The 22594-nt window shown below is 35.8% G+C and overlaps 1 protein-coding gene across 2 annotated transcripts in view; it reads right to left on the bottom strand.

The window, feature by feature from the left end:
* The window catches only part of HOMER1 (homer scaffold protein 1), a 123480-nt gene that overhangs the window by 66430 nt on the left and 34456 nt on the right, over positions 1-22594 (bottom strand). For both annotated transcript variants that reach the window (XM_082458222.1, XM_082458221.1), the window contains exons 2-4: positions 14043-14199; positions 10390-10521; positions 6711-6803 (exon numbers count right to left, since the gene is read on the bottom strand). In XM_082458222.1, coding sequence (XP_082314348.1) covers positions 6711-6803; positions 10390-10521; positions 14043-14199 — 382 coding nt within the window. The remainder of the gene's footprint in view (positions 1-6710; positions 6804-10389; positions 10522-14042; positions 14200-22594) is intronic.

Here is a 22594-nt window from a genome sequence, read left to right as displayed (position 1 = left end):
TTCAACCTCATCAAGACTTACATCCTCTTGGCCCTCTGCTATTATGCTAGTTGTCAGGCTCAACCTGGCTTTATTTCTCTCCATACCCAGCCTGCAATAGAAAGTCAATCACCTTAATTATATTCTCAGTAGCATCATCCCAACTTCCGGGCTTCCTTACCTTCCACGACACCCATCTTGCCAATTTCTAATTCATATCATCATTCCCTAATCTCGTGTGCTCAAGCTACCAAATGCTATGGGAGAAAATACGTTAAATATGCTGGTTAGTGTCATGAAAATAATTTTGAGCTCTGACTTCAATTATGCTCTTGAAGTGCCGAGTATTCTTTAATTTTACTTATTCCCACTTGACTCTTCTTTTTCTTTACCTAACAGTAGTCTCAAACCTCTCTTCAAGCTTTCTCTTCCTTCGGTTGTCCTTCCTCTCAGAGAATGATCTAACTCTTCCTTCACAGAAAAAATGGAAATAAACTGGCATAGACTTCCTCGATCTCCCACCTATCTGCATCTAAATCTGTTTTTATCCTTCCCTCTTGTCTCAAATCAAGTAGCTAATTTGTTTCCACCCTTCCCTCTCACATTACCCTCTTTTGCACAATGCTCCATCAATGATCCCTTCCTTCTCGTCTCTTTTTCCTTCTCTAACTCCTTCCTTCCATTTAAGAACACATTCCAGTCACTCCCACACATACATTCCAGAAAAAAAAATTCTTAGCTCCATATCCTCCTGAGATTATCACGCTAACCCTTTTTCTCCTCACACTATTTGTTACCTTATTCTTATTACTAAGCATTTTGGCCTCAAGAATAACCTAAAGTCACTAACTATCTCTTTTCATTCTAGAAAGTGCTTCACATTGCCCTTCCTTCACCAACAGTCCCTGTATTTACAAGTGGACTCCACTGTGTTAGGTTTAAAGTCCTCTTAAAGTCTCAACCTAGTGGAACTCTGCTCCCTGCACTGCCAAGTCATTGTCTCCAACTTAAAATGCTCTTCTCTTGACTTCTGTGCTAACATTCTCTGCTGGTTCATTTCCTACTTCTGTGTCTTTCCCTATATCTCCCTCAAATTCCTTAAGTGACCATCTTTTTTTTTGTTTAAATTAATTAATTTATTTTTATTTTTGGCTGTGTTGGGTCTTTGTTGGTGCACGCGGGCTTTCTCTAGTTGCGGGGAATGGGTGCTATTCTTCATTGTGGTGCACAGTCTTCTCATTGCAGTGGCTTCTCTTGTTGCGGAGCACGGGCTCTAGGCGCATGGGCTTCAGTAGTTGGGGCTCACGGGCTCTCGAGCACAGGCTCAGTAGTTGTGGCGCACGGGCTTAGTTGCTCCGCGGCATGTGGTATCCTCCTGGACCAGGGCTTGAACCCGTGTTCCCTGCATTGGCAAGCGGATTCTTAACCACTGTGCCACTAGGGAAGTCCCTTTAAGTGACAATCTTTAAGTGACAATTTTTGACCCTTGTCTCTCCTGTCTTTCCATCCTATTTTTTTCTGGATGATATCATTCTCACCTACAGCTTTAACTATTACTCATTTGTTGATGATTCTTGAGACTTAGTTCCAATTCCGAATTTCTAACTACACACTATTCACCTGTATGTCCAATAGGATTGAAATTCATTCTCTGAAGTAGATATCCTCCTTTGAAGTTCATGTTACAAACCAAGAATAGAAGTTTCAGAAACATCTAACTTAATATCTTACTTTACCATTCTCTCTTGCCTTCACTATTTCCTCAATTCTTACATTTCCTCCAAGTTCAGTCAAGTTCACCATTATGTCTATTCCCTCCCTCTCTATTCTCACTGCCAATACCTAGCAGGTAAACCCAATAGAGAAACAGATAAATACTCCATTGGGACAAGTAACAGGATTAATGACACATATCTCCACTGCCCTTACTTTGGAGAGCAAAAAAAAAATATCCAGAGAACTCTAGTGAACCTTTCCTGAAGTTGTAAAAGTTGTTCTCGTGGTATTTGGTTCAGTAAAACCACACTTGTCATATGATACTAAGAAGGCATCATATTAATGTATAGGCATTCACTAATTCTAATGGTATATTTGTGGGCTAGATATATAAATAATATAGTTTACGATAGTAACAGTTGGCTAATGCAGACCACTTTTCAAAAAATCCATTTATAGCAGGAAAATTTAAAACATTCGAGATTTACTGCACTTGAAATGTCCTTAGAAATGATATAGTTCAAACCTCTGACCTTACAGATTCAAGAACCACGGCCAAAGAGATCAACTGACTTTCATAGGATCAAATAGCTAGTCACAGAGAGCCTAATAATCACTTACAATAAACCAGTGCCATTGGGTAAATATAATTTATCGTTAAAATGAACATTTTAAAAATTATGGTATTTATAACAAAGCTAAATAAACTTTATTTTTCTTTGAATACACACACTCACACACACATATAATCTGTTTTTTCTATAAAGTGAATTCTAAAAAATCTTGAGGAAGAGGTTTAGACATACTAAATATAAATCAAGATAGCTACTACAATATGTTTAATGCTATACAACCTGATATCTTAAATGGAAAGAAAGCCCATGACTTTTGTTTAGTTACAAACAAGTGATGGAGTAAATAGATTTTACTCAATTTAAAAGTCTTAGTCAACTGACAGCTAAAAATAATTTTTTTTCTAAACTCCAATGAAGAAAAATGTGGATTATATGATCATATAGCCCCTTTTTCTTCAATGCATATTCTGAGGAAAGTGCCTAACAAGTTAACTGAAATACAGTATTTTTAAAACTGTGAACTATGTAAGAAATTTCAAGTTTAAAGTCAATCATCTCTCTTGATTTTATATCAAGTTGACTGTTTAAAATATTCCCATGGAAACATGAGAACATAAGATCTCCAACAGAGGAAAAGTTCTAAATTAATGTCTGTTATTTAAAGAGAGATGTGAAAGAAACTGACAACTAATATGTGATTCAAAGTATTCCTAGAGATATTACCTTGATGAAGACAACATGAAGATTATCTGATATGACCACATATTTATATCAAGTATACAACCTTAGCTCAAGAGTCTAAGAGGGAATTGGCCAACTTTGTTCTAAATGCCAGACTCCTTTCATCACAAGCCTTTAGGGAGATGGACTGGTTTGTCTACAGCACTACTTCTCAAAGTCTGATTCCCCAAGCCATCAGCATCTCTTGGAAACCTGTTAGAAATGCAAATTCTCAGGTCCCATCTCAGCCCTTCTAAATCAGAAATGCTAAGGTTGGGACTCAGCAATTTGTGTTTTAACATGTCTTCCAGGGGCTTCTGATATAGACTTTATTCAATTAAGGCATTTGTATTTTTCTAAATAACTATGTCAAGGCTTTACATCATCATCTTCACCATTACAGCCACATTGGAAACTCAGCTGTTAACATTTATTAAGCCTTTACTATATGCTAAGCACTTTGTAATCCTTATTTAATTCTCACAATAACTTTGTAAGAAAATATTGTCCTTATTCCCATTTTATGGACTAAAGAAAATACTATCGTGCCTAAGTTCAGAAAACTAACAAGGGTTAGAGCCCAGATCAAAGCCAAGCTCTAGAGTCTACATTACTGCCATTATTGTATGACAGTGTCAACATGACATTGCCATTATCATACTTATTCCACCCAACAATCCTGTAAGGTAAGTAATGTAATACTCATGCTGCAGATGTATAAACAGACTTGGGTTAAGCAATTTTTCCAATATCACATAGTGGCAGAAAAAGAATTTATATCTAAGTTTGTTTGACTTGAAAATACATACGCCTAACTGGTCTGTTATACCACCTCGAATAAAAGCAAAAGCTATGACCAACTCAGTGTCTACTACTATCAATTATCCCATTTAATCTCTCTATCCCCTTTGCCGAATTCCTGAGTAATATTCTAGTCTTCAGGCAGAGCGTTAATTTAGTTGATTGGGTTAAACCAGTGAGACTCAAGCTGTGCTTTCTAGCTGAATAGAATCAGAGTGGCCAGAGGTCATACAATTCGAGTCAAAACAGAAATAGTAATGACCTCTGTAAGGGACTGTCATAAAAAAAAAAAGAAAGGAGAGGAAAGAGAAATGAAAATACCATTTTCCCCCTATTTCTCTGGCTCTGTAAATTAACAATCAGACTTCAAATATTTTAAAAATATAAATTAAGGTCAGCATATTTTGGCTCTCAAATCCTAATGAACTTAAGACATTTCTTTATTCCTTATATTTCACAGCACTTTACAAATACAAACATCTTTGATATATTCTTTTGATAGAAAGTAAAGGCTTAAAGACATTCCTTCCACCAAAGAGAAGCAGGTATCTTAGCAGCAACTTGTAACACTTTATGACCAATTAAACAAAAACAAGTTACGATTAGAGAAGCAGGAACTAAGTACAATGGCAAAGTGTAAACCATTACAATTTTATTGGAGTTTTTTCAGTATTCTCTTATTGAATGTGTTATAGCATCCTCCTGTGACACTAGAATCATTCACCCGAGGAACTGGAGCTCCCAACGTGTACTGGTACTAAATTTTAAATAGGCTTTTATGCTTAAAAGCATCACTACATTATCACGGCACTTAGGGAAGATAGATTCAAGGGAAGTTTCAAAATGATCATTCTTGTTATTCCAGGTCACTGCAAGTACAGAGGAGGTATCATGGAGCTTTGGCTTCAATCCAGAGTACACCTTTAGTTTATGAGGAAGTATGTACTTTAAGCATACTCAACAGAACTCTTCTTTCCTCTGAAAACACTCAAAACTATTTATACCAGTAGGGTTTACCAAATAGAGTTGGGTGCCAGGTGTGGGGAGGAAGGTGAAGAGCAAAATATTTTCTAAAATGTTCCAATCATTTGGCTAGTCACAAAATTCCAAGGCAATTACTATTTACTTACTTAAGAAAGTTTTATGTAAATCAGCTACTACTGACATACTCCACAGAAACATTTGTAACATCCAATCCTTCCTTTTATAAAATCTCTTAAGTACACTTCATAAACAAACAATTACTCTAGAGAAGAACCCAGCACAAAGCTGAACCTTACTCTTAAGATGACAATTGAAATAAAGATTAACTTTAGAAAAGTCTATTATTAAAAAGCTGAAAATTATTGGCTTTCTATGAGTCATATTATTACATTAAAACCTTTGTGAAAGTACTGAAATGTAACTATTTAATGAATTTTATTTGGAGATGTAATTAATTTCCAACTGAAGAAAGACTACAATGGACAAGTAATAGGTATTAACTCATTTGTTAAAGGAAAAAGGGATGCTTTTTCTTTTTTTTTCTTTTTATTTATTTAATTTTTATTGGTGTATAGTTGCTTTACAATATTGTGTTAGTTTCTACTGTACAGCAAAGTGAATCAGCTACACGTATACATATATCCCCTCTTTTTTGCATTTCCTTCTCATTTAGGTCACCAAAGAGCACTGAGTAGAGTTTCCTGTGCTATACAGGAGGTTCTCATTAGTCATCTATTTTATACATAGTATCAATTCCAATCTCAAAAAGGGATACTTTTTTAAAACCTACAACTTTTGGGTCTCAGTGCTGAGATGTAAAATGTCCCAACTGTCAGATTTAAACACACCTTAAAATCAGGTAGAACAAACTATATTGTTTATGTATTTCTATTTTCTGTATATTATGATGTTTTTGGGGTTTTCTTTTTTTAAAAAAATATTTTATTTACTTATTTATTTGGTTGCGCTGGGTCTTAGTTGCGGCAGGCGGGCTCCTTAGTTGCAGCTCGCCGGCTCCTCGGTTGTGGCATGCAAACCTTAGTTGCGGCATGTGGGATCTAGTTCCCTGACCAGGGATCGAAGCCGGGACCCCTGCATTGGGAGCGCAGAGTCTTAACCACTGCGCCACCAGGGAAGTCCCTATTGTGATGTTTTGACATCTTAAAAAACCTTTCTGGCAAGCCAATTCTTAGAGATAGCAGGGGGCTAAGGTGGGAGCATGGCTTTGATATGCAGATTAACCACTCCAGGCCATACCTCCTCTATCTGGCCCCTCCATCCCAGGAGACAATATTCCTCTGCCTTAATCATCCAAGGGGCCCAGTACCAGGCAACTAGGAACTAACTCTATAGTTTACGGCCCACTGAAATCATTCAGACCAGCCAGTCCTAAACTGTTCACCCTACTCTACCATTACCAACAGAAACCCCAATACAGGCTCTAGCCTTAGTGTTCCCCTGTACTCTTGCTTTCTGCCCTCTGACCACCCTGAGGCATCCCTGATGTCCCCCCAGAGGTGTGTCGTGCCTCCTGTTTCTAGGACCTGTGAGGACAATAAACTTTTGTTTTCCCAAGCCTCTCCTATGTCTTCTCTTGCGGGGCTGCACCCAACTGACCATCACAGAACACAGAATACAAACAATAGGGCAATCTGTGTTTTTTATATACAATTGTTTTTAAGTTGTATGCACATTAAAAAAACTAAGTTTTAATTACTAAACAGATTTTTCCCTGAGATTCTTGTACACATTGGTATATAGGAAAAAAAACCCTTTCTCCACTAGTACGGATTAACTGAAGGGTGCATTTCTGTGTCTACTTTGGAATCCAATCACCTTAATTTTGCCATTATTTTCCTAAACTTATCTCTGGCATAAAGGATACCATCTAAAATGAACAAGGCTTATAAGTAAGAATAGAAATTAGATACCCACCTGTGAAGGTGTACTGGTAAGTTCCATCTTTTCTTGTGATTTCTCCTTGGCTAGTCGAGCAGCTTCTTTAAATTCCTGAAACTTTTCTGCAAACTGAATGCAGAAAGACTATATACATTAATCAAATACAAATAGGTCTTAATGCCCACTTTTATCTTAGTTTTCTTCCATTTTACAGAATAACTGACTCTTACACAGCAACTTAGCCCTCAAATCAATTACAGGCATAATATGAAAATGACAGGAAAATAAACCTAATATCAAACATTTGCACACTGTAAAGTACTCTGACAAATCTCATTAAAAAAAATCATGATACAACTAAGTTAAAATTTGGTATCAGCTAACTTAGTTTTGTCTCTCCTTGGTTGTTCAGATATACCTTACTAAGACCAAGGTGGGGGTACAGGTTGGGAGTGGAATCAGTAAAGATGGGTATACTATGTTTGTTTCTCATGGAGAAAGCTAAATCGCTTCAGTGTCCACTCCTAATCATCTCTGTATCTGGAGCATGCTTTTAACTTTTACTAGAATATAAACTCTTGTATTATGTAAGGCATTTTATTTGCAGCAGTACAAACAGCAACGTTTACTACTATCACTAACTGACATTACTAAAACTTCATTTCCAAAGATTCCTAAACAGCTAATGCACAGCAGCAGAAAGGAAAAGCAGGACCCCACAAAGGTCTTTAAGATTGGTAACAATTAAAAAAAATTACTTTATATGAAATGCTAACTCTTAGGAACCCATGGTAATCAAATAAATGTCATGGCCACAAACAGTATCTATTTAGGAACTGGAAGTGGAAACCAGTCTGCCACTGTTCTCAGAGAGAATAACGTAAGGCTACAAAATAACCAAATTTTAAAAATCTAAAATCTTTGTGCAACTCAAAACATCTGTTATAGCTAGCAATAAAAATACGAAATTATAGGTCCCTCTTCGAACCCCATAAGCCAACCCTGATTTCACTGCCATCTTGGGAAGGAAAGCTTTGTAAGGAAAGTCTCATGATACTCTGACCTGCCAATAGGGAGACGGAGGAGGGTCAAAATAAAAGTTGTCATTATTACAACTTTCCTTCTTAAACCTTGTTACCCCCACCTACAACTTGTAGATCAGGAAACTGAATCTGTATTATTATACTTATCTAATTAAAGAGAATATCTCATTACTGTAAAAAAAAAAAGTCTGAATATAGAGCTAAAAAGGTCTCATTCACATTGTTGGAACTGAAATAAAAGCAAAACCATAATTAATTTCTCTTTATGTAATTTGAAATAATATACAAAGTTTTTCTTACACTAATTTGGCATTCCAAAGTAGTTACTGTTTAAAAGTCTTCTCAACTTCATAAAGACCCATGCTGTTGCTAATTTTTATAGGTTTAGGTTTCCATGATAACAAAATACAACTTGTAAGCACTCTAACAATCCAAGCATAGTTGGAATTTTCCTCATACATCAACCTTAGGAGACCACAAATTTCTTTCAATGCTGCTGCTCTCTCATATTTTGAGAGTACCTTGTCTAGAATTGCCTTCAGAGCTTTCTCCAAACTCTTACAATGTTTTATTTCATGTATGATTTTAGTGAAAAAACAAGCCAAAATATTTACATGCTTGCTTCATTCATGTAAAAGATTATGTACTCCTTTGGGTCCCTTATAGTTTACAAAGCACCAACATTAATCTTCAAGGTAGCTTGGAAAATAAGTCATGATTTTGTGATCTTTGGACCAAAACATTCTGAAGAGACTGATCATAAGCTCTTGGAGCCAAGTCTAGTGAATAAACAAACTAGAGTTGGCTCCAGGAGCTACTGAGTTGTTTCCTAATGGTTAATCCACCCTCACAATACAATACTAGAATTCGCTACCAGTCAGTTTGGGCAAAAGCATATGTTAACTTTAAAGAGGAAAAATAAAATTCTTTAACTATAAAAGCTATTCTCAGAAAAAAGATCAGATAAGCGGAGACAATATGATTGACAGAATTTAATAAACTATTTCTCTGCCACATTAGCTATCTGCCCAGTAACTTGAAAGATGTAGTAAAAAAACAACAACAACTTAATATAGTCAAAATTACTTAGGCTCAAAAATCATTTCATGCAGGTTTGAGAAATTAATCCACAATTTAGTTCCTTTGTTGTCAAGAAATTCAGCAAATGTAATATAATTATAGTTTTAATGTTTTTGCTATGGGCTTTAATAGACAATTTCAAAAGAAAATTTCCAAAAAGGTTCTGAGTAACGGCAAAACTATTAGAATAAACGTGTAATTTCCTAAGGGGATTGTTTATGGAGGGGCAATGCTTAACTCGATGCCTGTGTCCCTGCTATGTTGAAATACTTTAAGTCTAAAACTTATAACTTTACCACAGTTCAAGAAATGTATTTAGAGAATATAATGGGTGTAAGAGAAATGAAATCAGGTAACACTTGTTTGTTTTAATCATCTTACAGAGAATGACTTATAATCATCAAGACAAAAGTTAAAAGTCATAAAATTGAGCTTTCAACTCTAATTTATATCAAAAAGATAACAAAAGCACTTGAAAACAACAGTGTTAAGGAAAGCTTACAACTAAAACAAAAGGAAAGAAAGATTATTTTAACTATTGAACTATCTAATTATAACTTCAAGTCAATAAATATTCACAAAAGTGTAAGAGTTTTTAAAAGAAGTAATTTTTAAGAATCTCAATGATTTCTATAACGAACAGCTTAGGTTTAACTTAAGTATTAACGGTGTATATCTAACAAGAGCCTGATTATCCTGCACTTGAGCAATTTCAACTCTCAAGCCATCAGATCCTATGTATACCAAATCATACATAAAATATGGTTCAAATGTAGGGTTATTCTTTTAACTGAATGCTTCAAACAGAGAAGTTTTAAGCATAACTCTTTGGGTCTGGTGAGCATCAAATGTGAAGGGTAAAAGTGAGTAATCCTCATCTCCTTGATCATCTTGTTATCCTGAGATTGTTTCCTTTTCCTTATAAACTCTTTCTTTGTGACATCCACAAGAACTCAAGATGCTGCTGGTATGAACACTGCATGGCTTTTGTTTATATGCAGGAAAACTGTTTTATTTCCAGTATTTAGCCTGGTGATGCTCTGTATTTTATCAGCCGTTCTAGCCACAGTAATTTACTTGGTCAGTTCCGAGAACTCCTCATGGTGTCTCTTAGATCTTACTCTGTGTTGCATCAGAGAGCTCAGAGTAATTCTCACCCAGCCAAAGCACCACTTTCCTAAACAGTAGCTTATGTGTGCCTGCTATTATGTCTGAAATATCACTATCAGCTTGAGTTTTCACCATTCAGAAGCGTTTGGTGTCTACCTATCTTACAGAACATCAGCCAAGGGTGCTAACTCCCGAGCAAAGTCCATTCTGAAGTGATAATTCCCACAGTTTATTTCCTATCATACCTAGTTAACCACAAAAACCCTCCTCGATCAGTGGTGACTGTTTTTAATGTATACAATGTTTCCAGCTGACAGTGGGATCCACTGATCTCTCACTTCTTGCTCTGCTGTCACTACAGCCGTTCTGAAAATATCAAAGAAATTTCTCCTACATTTTATACTCTCCATTTTCTATTATATTATTTAAGACGTCTGACTTGAAGATGTAGATTTCCACTCAGATCTTATGATTTAACTTACTTTCGAAAGATGATGCTCAGAGGAGAACCCCAGTCCATAAACAGTGTTTGCCCTGCTATCAGCCCACTGGCCAAACTTCTGAGATGTTTTAGTAAATGTCATGTTTGGGGTGATGGTGCTGTTAATTATTGCCTGAAAAATAAAACAAGTATGAGTAACCAGCCAAAAATTAAGTTAAGGTCCCCCTCTCCAAAGAATCTTTCAAAAATGAAGGCCGCAATAGAACAAATTTTCTATTTGATCACTATTTTCTAAAATCCATCAACAAGAATTTTCTTAAAGCCAACTTACCTGAAATATACTGTGATACAGAAAAGACTTTCAATCCTTTAGTAAGTTTTCCTTTACTCAAGAGAAAAACAAACCCTTAAATATATACTTTGCTTAAAATCATGGTAATGAGAATCACTACCACTTCTGTTTATAACATAGTTTCTTAGAAAACTAGTCTTTTAGTACTTTATTAAATATTAACTTTGCTGATCACTTTAATAAACTTCAACTACTCTTTAACACATTAATTTCAGTTCGTTCATTCCCTCTGCCAGTACTGGTAAGGTGTAGAATCAGTTTTAGTTAAGTAGTCTAATGACTCTGTAACTGAGATTGAGATTACAAAGTGATCCCAGTAATAATAAAAATAGATACGTTATCAAATCCATAAGCAGTTATTTGGTGAACTATTAAATGTGGAATAAGAATCAAGCATTCCAGAACAAAACTAAATCTGTATACCACATGAACAACAGTATAAACAGTAAATATTTATGAGCTATGCAGGTAATGATGAAGTTATAATGGATGCATGACATTTGTCCTACTAAAGTAGACAGTAAGAGAGTGGTGGCTTGCCTTCTCTTGCGTGTGCAAGTACCTACTAAATGCCAAGCACAACTCTAGGAACTTGAGATACAACAGTGAGAAGCAATGTAATTGTGGATTACATTCTAGAGCAAGAAGAGTCAGTCATTGAACAAGTAAACAAGTAGCTGACCAATGAAATTTCAGAGAGTGGTTAAGTTCTGTGAAGACCATAGACCAGGATGGGATCAAGACTGAGAGGCAGGAAGGCAAGGGCTGGCCAGCACTACTTTAGATTTGGTGGTCCTTGAGTGTTCCCTGAGGAGGGTACATGTACATGTGAGCTGGGATCTGAGTGTTTCCAAGGAGAGATGGGCATCTTACAGCTGACCCTAATAACTCTCACATAGTGAGGCGACCACAGGCTTTATAAGGCATGTAAGAGCTGTGACTCACGAGCTGCTGGTCACTGACCTTCTGGTTTGGCTATTTCAGACTAACTTCTTTCTGCTTTTATGTTTAAGAGTTCCATTTTAATCCCCATTCTGAACCTTTCCTTGCCAACCATATGACTTGTTTGGGGATTCTTTAATCAGTGAATAAAACTTTAAAATAATAGATGATTCTGCACTTAAAATTATTTATTAGAATTCTTAAAATAGAATGCTACTATAAATCCATTTTTAAAAATTTTTAGTTCTTTAAAATAAATATGTCTCTCAATCCCATAGTTCTTGTCTTTTCAAGGAAAAGAAGTAGAAATGCTGTGTCATTACCAACCATATAGTGCCCTGATCCTGGCCCTTGGCCATACTGATGTCTCTGCAGCAGGATTAGAAAACCTTCAAGCAAACTTGACATGCACAGAAAAGGCCTTAAGTGAGAACAAATGGACGTTTTCTAATTAGGGGCACCTAAGGTTTTCCCAACTCATCATGTTGTGCAGAAATAGAAGTGAGGGTGGGGAGAAGAAACTCACCCACTTAGCTGCATCAAATAAACCACTACTGCTTACCAAAAAACTACTCCTGCAGGAAACTGCAATAGTTAATAGCATCAGTTTAGAAAAGTAACTAGAAAATGGAAAATGTGATAGAAAATATAACTCCAGTACAAAGAGTAGATTTTATTAAAAGAAATAAAAAAACTTTTTCACAAGAGTTATATAAGAGCTTAATAATTACAAGCTACAAAGTATTCAAAAATGGAAATGACAGAAGCAATAGTTCATACTGCTTCAGGAGAAAAACACATGAGGATTATTTAATCACAATGGACTTGGGCCTACTTCACTTTTATATATCATTTAACTGCCCTCTCTAATAAAACCACATCTTATCCATGGTTTGGGCCAAGAGGGAAATACAAATTACAGAGAACTCAAGGTTCAAGTCAGGGAAAAGAAATAAATTAACACTCTAGGGTCTGAGATTATAATAATTAATATCTGTTAATTTCACTAAACAGTTACACAATGTGGCAAAATTATTCTTCATTAAATAAAGCTTCAGAGAAATTAACTATTGCTATTTCCCAAGTCCTATAAATCCTGAGTAAAAATGAAAAGAGGATGAATTATTCAAATAAATACATGTTAGTCACTTATATACAAGACCAAGTGCAAACAGCCCCCGGAGTCCTATAATCCAGTTAAGGAGATAAGGAATGAGCACATACAAAAAACAGACTGAAAGTTCAGCATTAAATTAAATTATCTTTTATTCCCCCAAACCACTAGGCAATACATAATTAAAAGCTGAATAATATTAATAATAACAATAGCAGTAAGTGTTTGTATAGTGATTACTATACACATTTTAAGTGCTTTTGCCTAAATTAATTTATTTAATCTTCACAATAATCCCACGGTGTAATGATGTAGTTATTTACATTAGTCCTTTTTTACAGATGAGAAAACTGAGACATGAAGACATTAAATATCTTGCTCTAGGTCACATGGCTACTAAGTATTAAAGGAAAAATTCAAACCAGATGGTCCAGCTTCAGAGTCTGTGGTCTTAACTCTACACTGAACTGTGAAAATTTCCTAGGAATTATCTACATGTATTATTCAAAATTCACTGAGGAAAAAATGGAACTTCCTCCCTATTGAAGGGTATACTCCATCAGGCACTGAGGTAACCAAGTGCTTTGTAGATACTAACTCAATCCTTACAACTACTACTGAGGTGAGAACAGTGAAGCTCAGAGAAGTAAACAATAAATAAATAATTTGCCCCATATCGAAAACTTCGTAGATGGTAGAATTGAGACAGAAACCCAGGAAGTCCATGCTCGTAAACATTTTACTATCTGTCTCTCCTAACAAATAAAAACAGGTCTTGTCCATACGCTTCTCTTCTGAATAATGGATGTCAGCTTTATTATTGAATATTGAACTTAATATTGAAAGACTTCCTATGATTTAGGGATTTTGAACTGCCTACTAGACTACAGAAGTATATCTGAAAAGAAGTCTAGTTCCTCACTAGATTACATGCTCCAAGAGTAGAAACTGTGTCCATTCTGTTGAAAACTATATTCCTAGCACCTAACACAGTGCCTGACACAACAGATATGCAATGAATATTTATCAAATAAACTGACTTCAAATTTGTAGAATATTTTGGCCTGTAACTCAATACATATATATAAGGTGGTTAATCCAAGTAATTTAGGGGATGAAAAAGTTGCTACCCTAAAAATGATCAATTTTGTTTTTTAAAAGGTAAGTTTTTAAAGCTCAAAAGAAAATATTTTATTTTAATGAAGAAAAAAATCTTCTGAATAAAACTGAAGTGTATACTATATAAAGCAAAACAGCAAGGTTATTTAATGTAAATGTAACTTACCTTTGAGCCATCTAAACTGATTATCCTATACACGTTTCTTGTGCTGTCATAGAAATAAGACACAGTAACTGCGTGCTTGCTGGTGGGTACCCAGTTCTTCTTTGTGTTTGGGTCAATCTGGAAGACATGAGCTCGAGTGCTGAAGATGGGTTGTTCCCTGTAGGGGAGAAAACAAAATGACAGGATGAAAGCAGCCACTTTTATTCCACTGGACAATAGAACATGAAAACTGTATGATTCCACTTACCCAAAAATTCCCACATCCTTGAAAATAAGAGAAACTTTCTTTTAAATTTGAATACTCAGTATTATAAGCTTCTTTAAAACAATTACAGTCAATCCTTATTATTTGAAGATTCTGTATCTGTGATTTTGCCTACTCAATAAAATGCATTTGTAACCCCAAAATCCATACTTGAGGTACTTCCTTGGTCTTTTCCAGTGACCTGACATGCACCTTTCCACCTGAGGTTGATCAAGGCAGCACTCTGCCGTCCTGTTTCAGCTCTCATACTATAAACAAGTGTCCTTTTTGCAATCTGTTTAGCACCATGAAGTCTGCATTTTTGTTCTTTTTGTTGGTGCTTTCACTGTTTCAAATGGCCTCCAAGCACAGTGCTGAGTGTTGTCTGTTACTAGATGTAAGCAGACGGTGATGTGCCTCATGGAGAAAAAATGTCATATAAGTTTTGTTCAGGCATGAGTTACAGCGCTTTCGGCCATGAGTTCAATGGTAATGAATCAACAATATATATTAAATAGGGTGTCTTTAGACAGAAACATACATCAAACAAGGTCATTATTGATTGGCTGATGAAAATGTTGTGACCAGAGGCTCACAGGAATCTAACCCTGTGTTTCCCTCCGGACAATGGTTCAACACTCATTAATTCAGTGTTTGTGGTGCCTTTATAGAACAAAACCACTGCAAATAATTAGAACTGACGATATGCTGTTAAAATACAAGTATCTTATATGTGACTCTCACTAAGTTAAAAGTTTTTACCCATTTAAAACTACATTACTCTGGTAACAGGTAAAGAATTTACTGGGAAAGTTTACTTTCAATATAATCTCTACTATACTGAAAAATATAAGGAAAACAAAGTAGCCCATCATCACAGTATCTTTTACTTAGATCAAGTAAGGCCTTAAAGATAAATAGAGGTTTTTAAAATTATAATTTCAAGAACCAAAACTTATCAAAAATATATATTCAAAATATGATCATTACAGATTTCTTTTACAGTCTGAAAAAACAAGCATGAGATGATCTATATGTGATAGAAGCATTATAAGGCAAAATTTTCCAAGTTCTCAGTAAGAATTCTCTTGTAAAGAGCATTTACCAAAAATTTTTTTGGAGTCCAAATGTTTCTTTCATTTACATAACACTTTTCTTTCCTAAAGCAGCTTAAGGTCCTAAAGAGACATTTAACTGGTATTATATATATAATGTTAAAATTAAGTAAGTTTAAATTTTTTAATTTTAAAGAATTAAAATTTTTTTCCAATTTTAAATTTAAAGAAGGGAAAAGAGAGTATGGAAAAGAGTGAGATTAGAAAACAGGCAAGGCAAATCTTGGTCTTTGGCAAAATGATTCTTTGGATTAATAATAATGGGCTGGGTGTCACATACGTCTGCTATGATTTACTTTAGCCCTTAGAGAGCTATTAGGAAAGGGAGGTACCTTCCCTGTATGTAACTGGGCTCTTCCCAGTTTCATTTCTGGAAACCACCATAACAACTGCTCTTATTAAAGAATCACTTTTGAAAGGAAGTGAGCGATACATTTTATGCCCCTCCCTAAAAAATGAAGTAGAAAGTCATCACTTCTGGCTTAACTGCCATTATACATGGGTTCATTCAGCAAATAATTATTAATAATCTGGCAAGGCGCTATGCCAGGATGCAGAATTCTTCCAAATTAGGAGTAAGCCCTATTCATTCCCTTTCCCCACCCTCAATGCTTGACTTTCATAGTAAGGCTGGTGCTACATTTGGGTTATCGTCCAAAAGCCCTGCAACCTCTGCTTTTCTTTTTTTCACCTTTTAATTAAAGTTCAGTGACTGCAGCTAGTTCCAATTCACAGGGAAATTCATTCACACAAAATTCTATTTTTTAAGACACATAAGGAAGGGAAGTGGGCCATTCTTGTCTCTATTGACTTGATAATACTTTTTTCATTTGACAGGGGATAAATTTCTAGATAGTGTAGGCTGATAATTATAAGAATGTGTTCTAATAAATGTATTTTCCAAAAAAGTAAAACTGTTAAGACAATGATATTGCTTTTGCAAGCCTTATACGACCAATCATCAAATCCTTATTCAATGGAAATGCGATGTTTTGAGTCCAATAAATACTTTCCACACCATATTAATTCACACAGTGTAATTAATCTGCACGATTATTCCACACAATTTAATTCCATTCTGAATAAAAACCTTTAGGGTAAACTAGCTATTTTACAAGCAAATGATGTCTGACATCAACTAAACACGCTGTTTTCTTCAATTCTTTTCTGAATAGCTGATTTCTTAAAGAAAGTTATAGTTCATTCAAAGAAAAAAAAAAGTTGTAGTTCAAGATCTCTGTGGCTAAAGGCCTAGCCATCAACATCTGGATGATAAAGACTAGTGAAATAATTTTACAGCTGATACACAGGGAAGAGAATTCCTAGAAGTAACGAGGATGTTACTACGTGTCAGGGCATACAAGCAGATGATTCACCCTTTTACGGAATACCTACTACCTGGTAAAAACAGAGAGATGGTCTTTGCCCTTGAAAAGTTCAATCTGGTGAGGGAAGACAGGTATGTTAAACAAATAAAATGCTCTTCACCATGATGGAGCCTCTGAAAGTAAGTGGGTAAAGGCTACTGTGGAGAAACTGATGCCTAAGGAGAGTCTGAAACCATGGCACAGTGGTTAGAGGGCATAGTACTTACGCATGTGTAGCAAGAATCTCAGTGAGTATGTGTGCCTTTGAAGAATGAGGCTAGAGATAGAGAGAGAAGCCAGTTCATGAGGGTACCCGCTGGAAACTACTGAGAGATGTAAATAGGAACAGCTTTGCATTTTAGAAAGATAAATTTAGTAGCACTGAAAAGGGTGGGTTGAAGGGAAACAACATTGGACATAGGAACACTAGTCAGAACCTTACAAAGGATCCCAAGTATTAAAAAAATAAAAAGAATAGGAGGTTAGGGAGTGGAATGAAGACATGAGGAGGGGTTAAAGGTAAGTTTAGAAAGTAGAATCAATAAGATAAAGTAACAGTTTGGACGTAGGGCAGTGGTTTATCAAACAGGGGTGAGTTGTCTCCCAGGGGACATTTCACAATGTCTGGAGACATTTTCGGTGGTCACAACGGAGGGAGATTGCTACTGGCTTCTAGTGGGAAGAAGCCAGGGGTGTTGCTAAACATCTACAATGCACAGGACAGCCTCCTACAACAAAAAACTATCCAGCCAAAAATGTCAACAGTGTCAAGGTTAACAAATCGTGATGTAGGAGATGAAGGAGGAATCTGAGTCTCCTGGGCTTCTGGTCTGGGTGACTGAAAAGAAGACAGTGCCACCAGGCAGTATGGTAAACAGAAAATAAAGTCTGGAACAGGGGGGATGGTGAGGGAAAGGATGAGCTCAGTTTTGACCAAGTTCTGATGCCTACAGGGTTTGCATGTAAAACTGTCAGGAAGGGAACTTAAAATGTTAGTTTGGAGCTCAGTAGAGAAAACTAGGCTGAAGTGAAAAGTTTTGGGAATCATCAAGAGAGCTTATCACTAGTCTGTTTAAGGTACATTTCAACACTAAGCATGTGGATAAATTTCATTTTAGAGAAAAGCTGTAGAAGCAGAAGTAGAGAAGCTATACCTGAAATCTTAAAGCACTTATCTCTTAAAGGATCTGAAAAGCATTTGACAGTGATTATCCCAAGTGTTCAAGTGCTAATACTTTTTCAAATAAACTGGATGGCACTCATAAATAAAGGTTAGACACACTACTTCCTTTATAACAATTCACACAAAACTAACTGCATCAAATACCAGCATTTTCCAAAGTATGTTCTATGGAACAAAAGTCCTAGAATTGAGTGTTCCATACTTAAATAAGTTCTGCAAACACTTACATGTTCCACTCTGAAACATTTATAATGCACGTTAATATATTAAAGTTTCTGAGAAGTCCTGCAGTAAAGAAATCCATTTAACCCTGAATAACCCAGCATGCAGCAAAGTGATCTGATCCTAGAATTCTTTTTCACGTAACACAGTAACATCTCATAGGACTTACATTTATAACCACAATATGAGAATCAAAAGATAAATTTTGAGGTAAACACATCTCACTGAAAGCCAATCTGTATATTCTACCATCTTTATTGACATTACTGTTACTAGAATATATACATATATATGGCATAATATAAAATTGAGGCTTTAGTCATGATTACAGTATTATTTCTTAAACAGATATAACAACACAAAGTAATTCTCCTAAGAAATTAAACATTAATCTAAAAATCAATTTTGAAAGCAAATAGATTTTTGCATGAAATGCTTTTAACTAGCTTAGAGAAACAAAACTAAACACAGAACACACAGAGAGAGACACACACACATTTTAATCCTAGAGAATCATCTACTTTCTAATCTTTTACATCAATAGTCAAGACAGGACTTCCCTGGTGGCACAGTGGTTAAGAATCTGCCTGCCAGCACAGGGAACACGGGTTCGAGCCCTGCTCCAGGAAGATCCCACATGCCATGGAGCAACTAAGCCCATGCGCCACAACTACTGAGCCTGTGCTCTAGAGCCCGTGAGCCACAACTACTGAGCCCACATGCCACAACTACTGAAGCCTGCACACCTAGAGCCCGTGCTCCTCAACAAGAGAAGCCACCACAATGAGAAGCCCGCGCACCACAACGAAGAGTAGCCCCCGCTCACCACAACTAGAGAAAGCCCGCATGCAGCAACGAAGACTCAGTGCAACCAAAAAGAAAGAAAGAAAGAAAGAAAAATTAAGAAAAAAAAAAGTCAAGGCAATGAGTAGTTCAAATGATCTTACTGTTAGAAGAGGTTACTGAAGTATTTTCCAGAAGGTTCGTAAAATAATTCTAGGAAGTTGATATAAGAAGAATTCTGAAGGTCTTAATTGTGGGCTAAAACTCTGTAAAAGTATTGATAATACATACATAGCAAAGCGGATATGAAGAAAGTTATGGTTTCAAACAATTGCCAGAATTTCCACTTAATTTTCCAAAAGAAAGTAGCCTGGCAGAGGTTAAAGGTATAAGGTAGATGATACCTTCCACTAAGAGTCTGACATTGCTACAGACACTGCTGGCTGACTATCCGCCAACTATTCCTCCTGGCTCCTTCCTAACACACCTCAGATGCTGTTCTCTACCCTCCTCCACATGACTGTGAGCTTCACTAAGATCATCAATGCAATCCCATTCTCCTTGCCAGAAGTCTGTTTAGGAATGGACCTCTGAAGCAGTTCTGGCTAATGAGATAATCAGGGAAAGTTTGCTGGAAGCTTCTGGGTACACTCACAAAAAGATACACACATAAGAAGGGACGTTCTTTTAAATAACGTTGTTTGCAGTGACACTCGGACCTGAAGAGTCATCTTAGGACCTTGAGGGCAGCTAACCTGAGAACAAAGCCAACACTGTGAACAAGAGCAGATGGAAAAACCAGGAATCTGTTTCCTTGATTATGTCATTGAATCGACGACTCAGCCTCTAGGCTTTTTATGTGATAAAACAAGTTTCCTAGTTGTTCCAAGCAGTTGTCATTTAAAAAATTACACAAATAATAATTGAGGAAAGAGGTTTACATATAATAAATTCTGCAATAACGTGCTCCCCAATAAAATGTGATTGGTGGTCTTCCAGTTCCTCTGGCTAGCTAGCACACACTGGTCATTCATTAACTTTGTAACACAGATCCACATACAATTAGATTTTTAGGGCCCCATTTAATACTGTAGAGGTAATCAATGGAAAAATTTATAAGACTAACTGATTGAGATGGGTGGAAGAAACATGGAAATCATAAAAGTTCATTATCAATTGACTTTCTGCTATAAGGATTTAATATCCAAGTCTTTTAATCAAGAAACAGCAGTATAACAGCGTATTAGAGATATGCAGACAACTACCAAGAAAAATAAAAATGGGAATTTGTAAAAGCAGTTGCCTGGGGGGATGGGGCTAGATGAAGGACAAGATGAGATAGGAAACTTAGTACTTGTCTTTACAAACCTTTAAGTACTATTTAACTTTTAAAACTTGTTCTAGTACTAAAAGATTTTCTTAAGTGGCACAGTGTAGGAAGCTACACTTACATCACAGTTAATGCTGAGAAAAGAAGGCTTTAGGGGCCACTTTTGAAGACTGCCAAAGAACCATAGAATAAGTGACAATTTTTAATAGCTTGGAACTCAACTAACTTAACAGGACATCATCTGAAAGCATTCTTATTATTCATAAAGAGGAATAAAGGGAAAGTAAGACAGGAGCAGAAATTCCAAATGTGTCCAACTATGGCTCTGGAAGTGCTGAAGGTACGTCCACTTCCCTCCTTCATTAGAAGTAAATACACAGGAAGTAAGACAAAAAACATTCTACCTTTAGCTTGGTTTTTGGAGTTTGAAGTGGGAAGAGAAGTGGGACAATATGTGTTAAGGCCAAAAGGACATGGGCAAGGATAAGACAAGGAGTGGATGGACACTAATGACCATTTAACCTCAAATGCAATGCCTGAAGAATTTAGTCTCAGTGCCATTATGAGCTGGCACAGCATGTCTTCAGACAAGCTGGAGCTCAAGCACTGGAATGTCCTCAAAAGAACTGTCCTGTACTAGTTAATAATTTAAAGTGTAATTCCACTGGATTATCAGGTAATTGGTTTACTTCCCCTATCCCACCACCCAGCTCTACTCTCCCAGCACACGCCTGTAAGAAAAATCTTACCGACTAAGACAGCTGTTTTGATGCGGCTCAAAGATTATGACTGCATATTATCAGCTATGCATTTCTATTACCATGTTATGTGTTTAACAGGTGATTACTTATCCATTTTGAATTTTCTTTAAAACAAACAACACATGCTTCCTCTGAGGCAAGCAAAGCTTATCCGACTAATGGCTACCCCACACATAGTTGTACCACAAGAGCGCCATCTAGTGATGAACCAAAAACATAGCAGGTGTTTGTTTAAACTTCCAAGTTACTATACAGCAAATACAAAATTGTAAAGGATATTGCTATAACATAGGTATACAGACTTAAAACGTGACACCAACAACTACAAAACGTCTTTTCTGGAAGAATTCTTAAAAAGTGTATGATCTGAATTCCTTGGTCTTTGAACTGGTTAATTACACATTCAAACGAAAGATTTTTTAAGAAAATCATTTTATCATAACAACTGCGCATCAGAAATATCTTCATGACATCAGGTATTTGACTTAATTAGCATATCTGAAGAAAATATAATCAAATAAATTAAAAATTTCAATCTGGAGTTTAAGATTACTAAATTATAAAACTGTACTTCAACAGTAACAACATTGTTTATACTCCTTATATACAGCCTTCATTTTAAGTTTTCTTTTTTTTTTCTCAGTCTCAGTCCTTTCATTAAGGCACAGCACTAGTTATTAAAAGGGATTACAGTACTCATTTACCTTGGGCACTTTAATCAGTAGCTACATTTAAAAGATCAAAGGAATATGTTCAAATTCATAGGAAAGAGCAAGTAAACCCACTCAATGTATATATTTAAGCAACATCTTCAATACTCAAAGGACCTGGCTTGCTAGGTCCTTTGAGTATTGACTCCCAAGTGATATCATCTCTGCCCCACTCCCCCTTTTAAAACCCTATTTATTTCAGATAAAATACTTGGTGTTTTAAAATATACGAGGAGGTATTCCTGGTAACTCAGTTACATTTAAAATTAGTACTGTACTTTCAACATTCTTCTTTTCCCAGTTGATTTCCACTAAATAAAGCTATATTCTGAGAACTCACAGTATACACTAGGGAAATCTAAGGAAAATAGCCTCTTGTTAATGAGAATTTAATCTTGTTAATATATATGGCACATTCCTAAAAATCCAAAATAAGTAATTTTCTAGTAGACATCCAATTCCTAAAAACTTTTTAAGTGAATTAAATGTTAAAAGATTATTTAAGTTCTAATACCAACAATACTTCAAGGAACAATAATACTCTTAGGTACTCTTTTCCTTTACACTTAACTACAAACTAACCAAGTGAATATGCAATCCATATTCTATCTGAACAAGCAAATACTCTAAAAAATAAACCTATGATTGAAGAGAAAGATCCAAAGGTATTTTGGCAAAATATTAACATTTGCTACATTTGAATAGTGGTTGCACAGATGTTACATTATTCCCTGTATTATTCTGAATATTTTTAATTGCTCAAAACAAACAATAAAACCGCACACCATTTCTCTAGAATTCTTATTAACACCGAGAAATCTGACTAAATCAGCCACA

This window comes from Balaenoptera physalus, assembly GCF_965194825.1.
Source record: "Balaenoptera physalus genome assembly, chromosome: 3".
NCBI lineage: Eukaryota > Metazoa > Chordata > Mammalia > Artiodactyla > Balaenopteridae > Balaenoptera > Balaenoptera physalus.
This window is presented reverse-complemented; position numbering and strand designations above follow the sequence as displayed.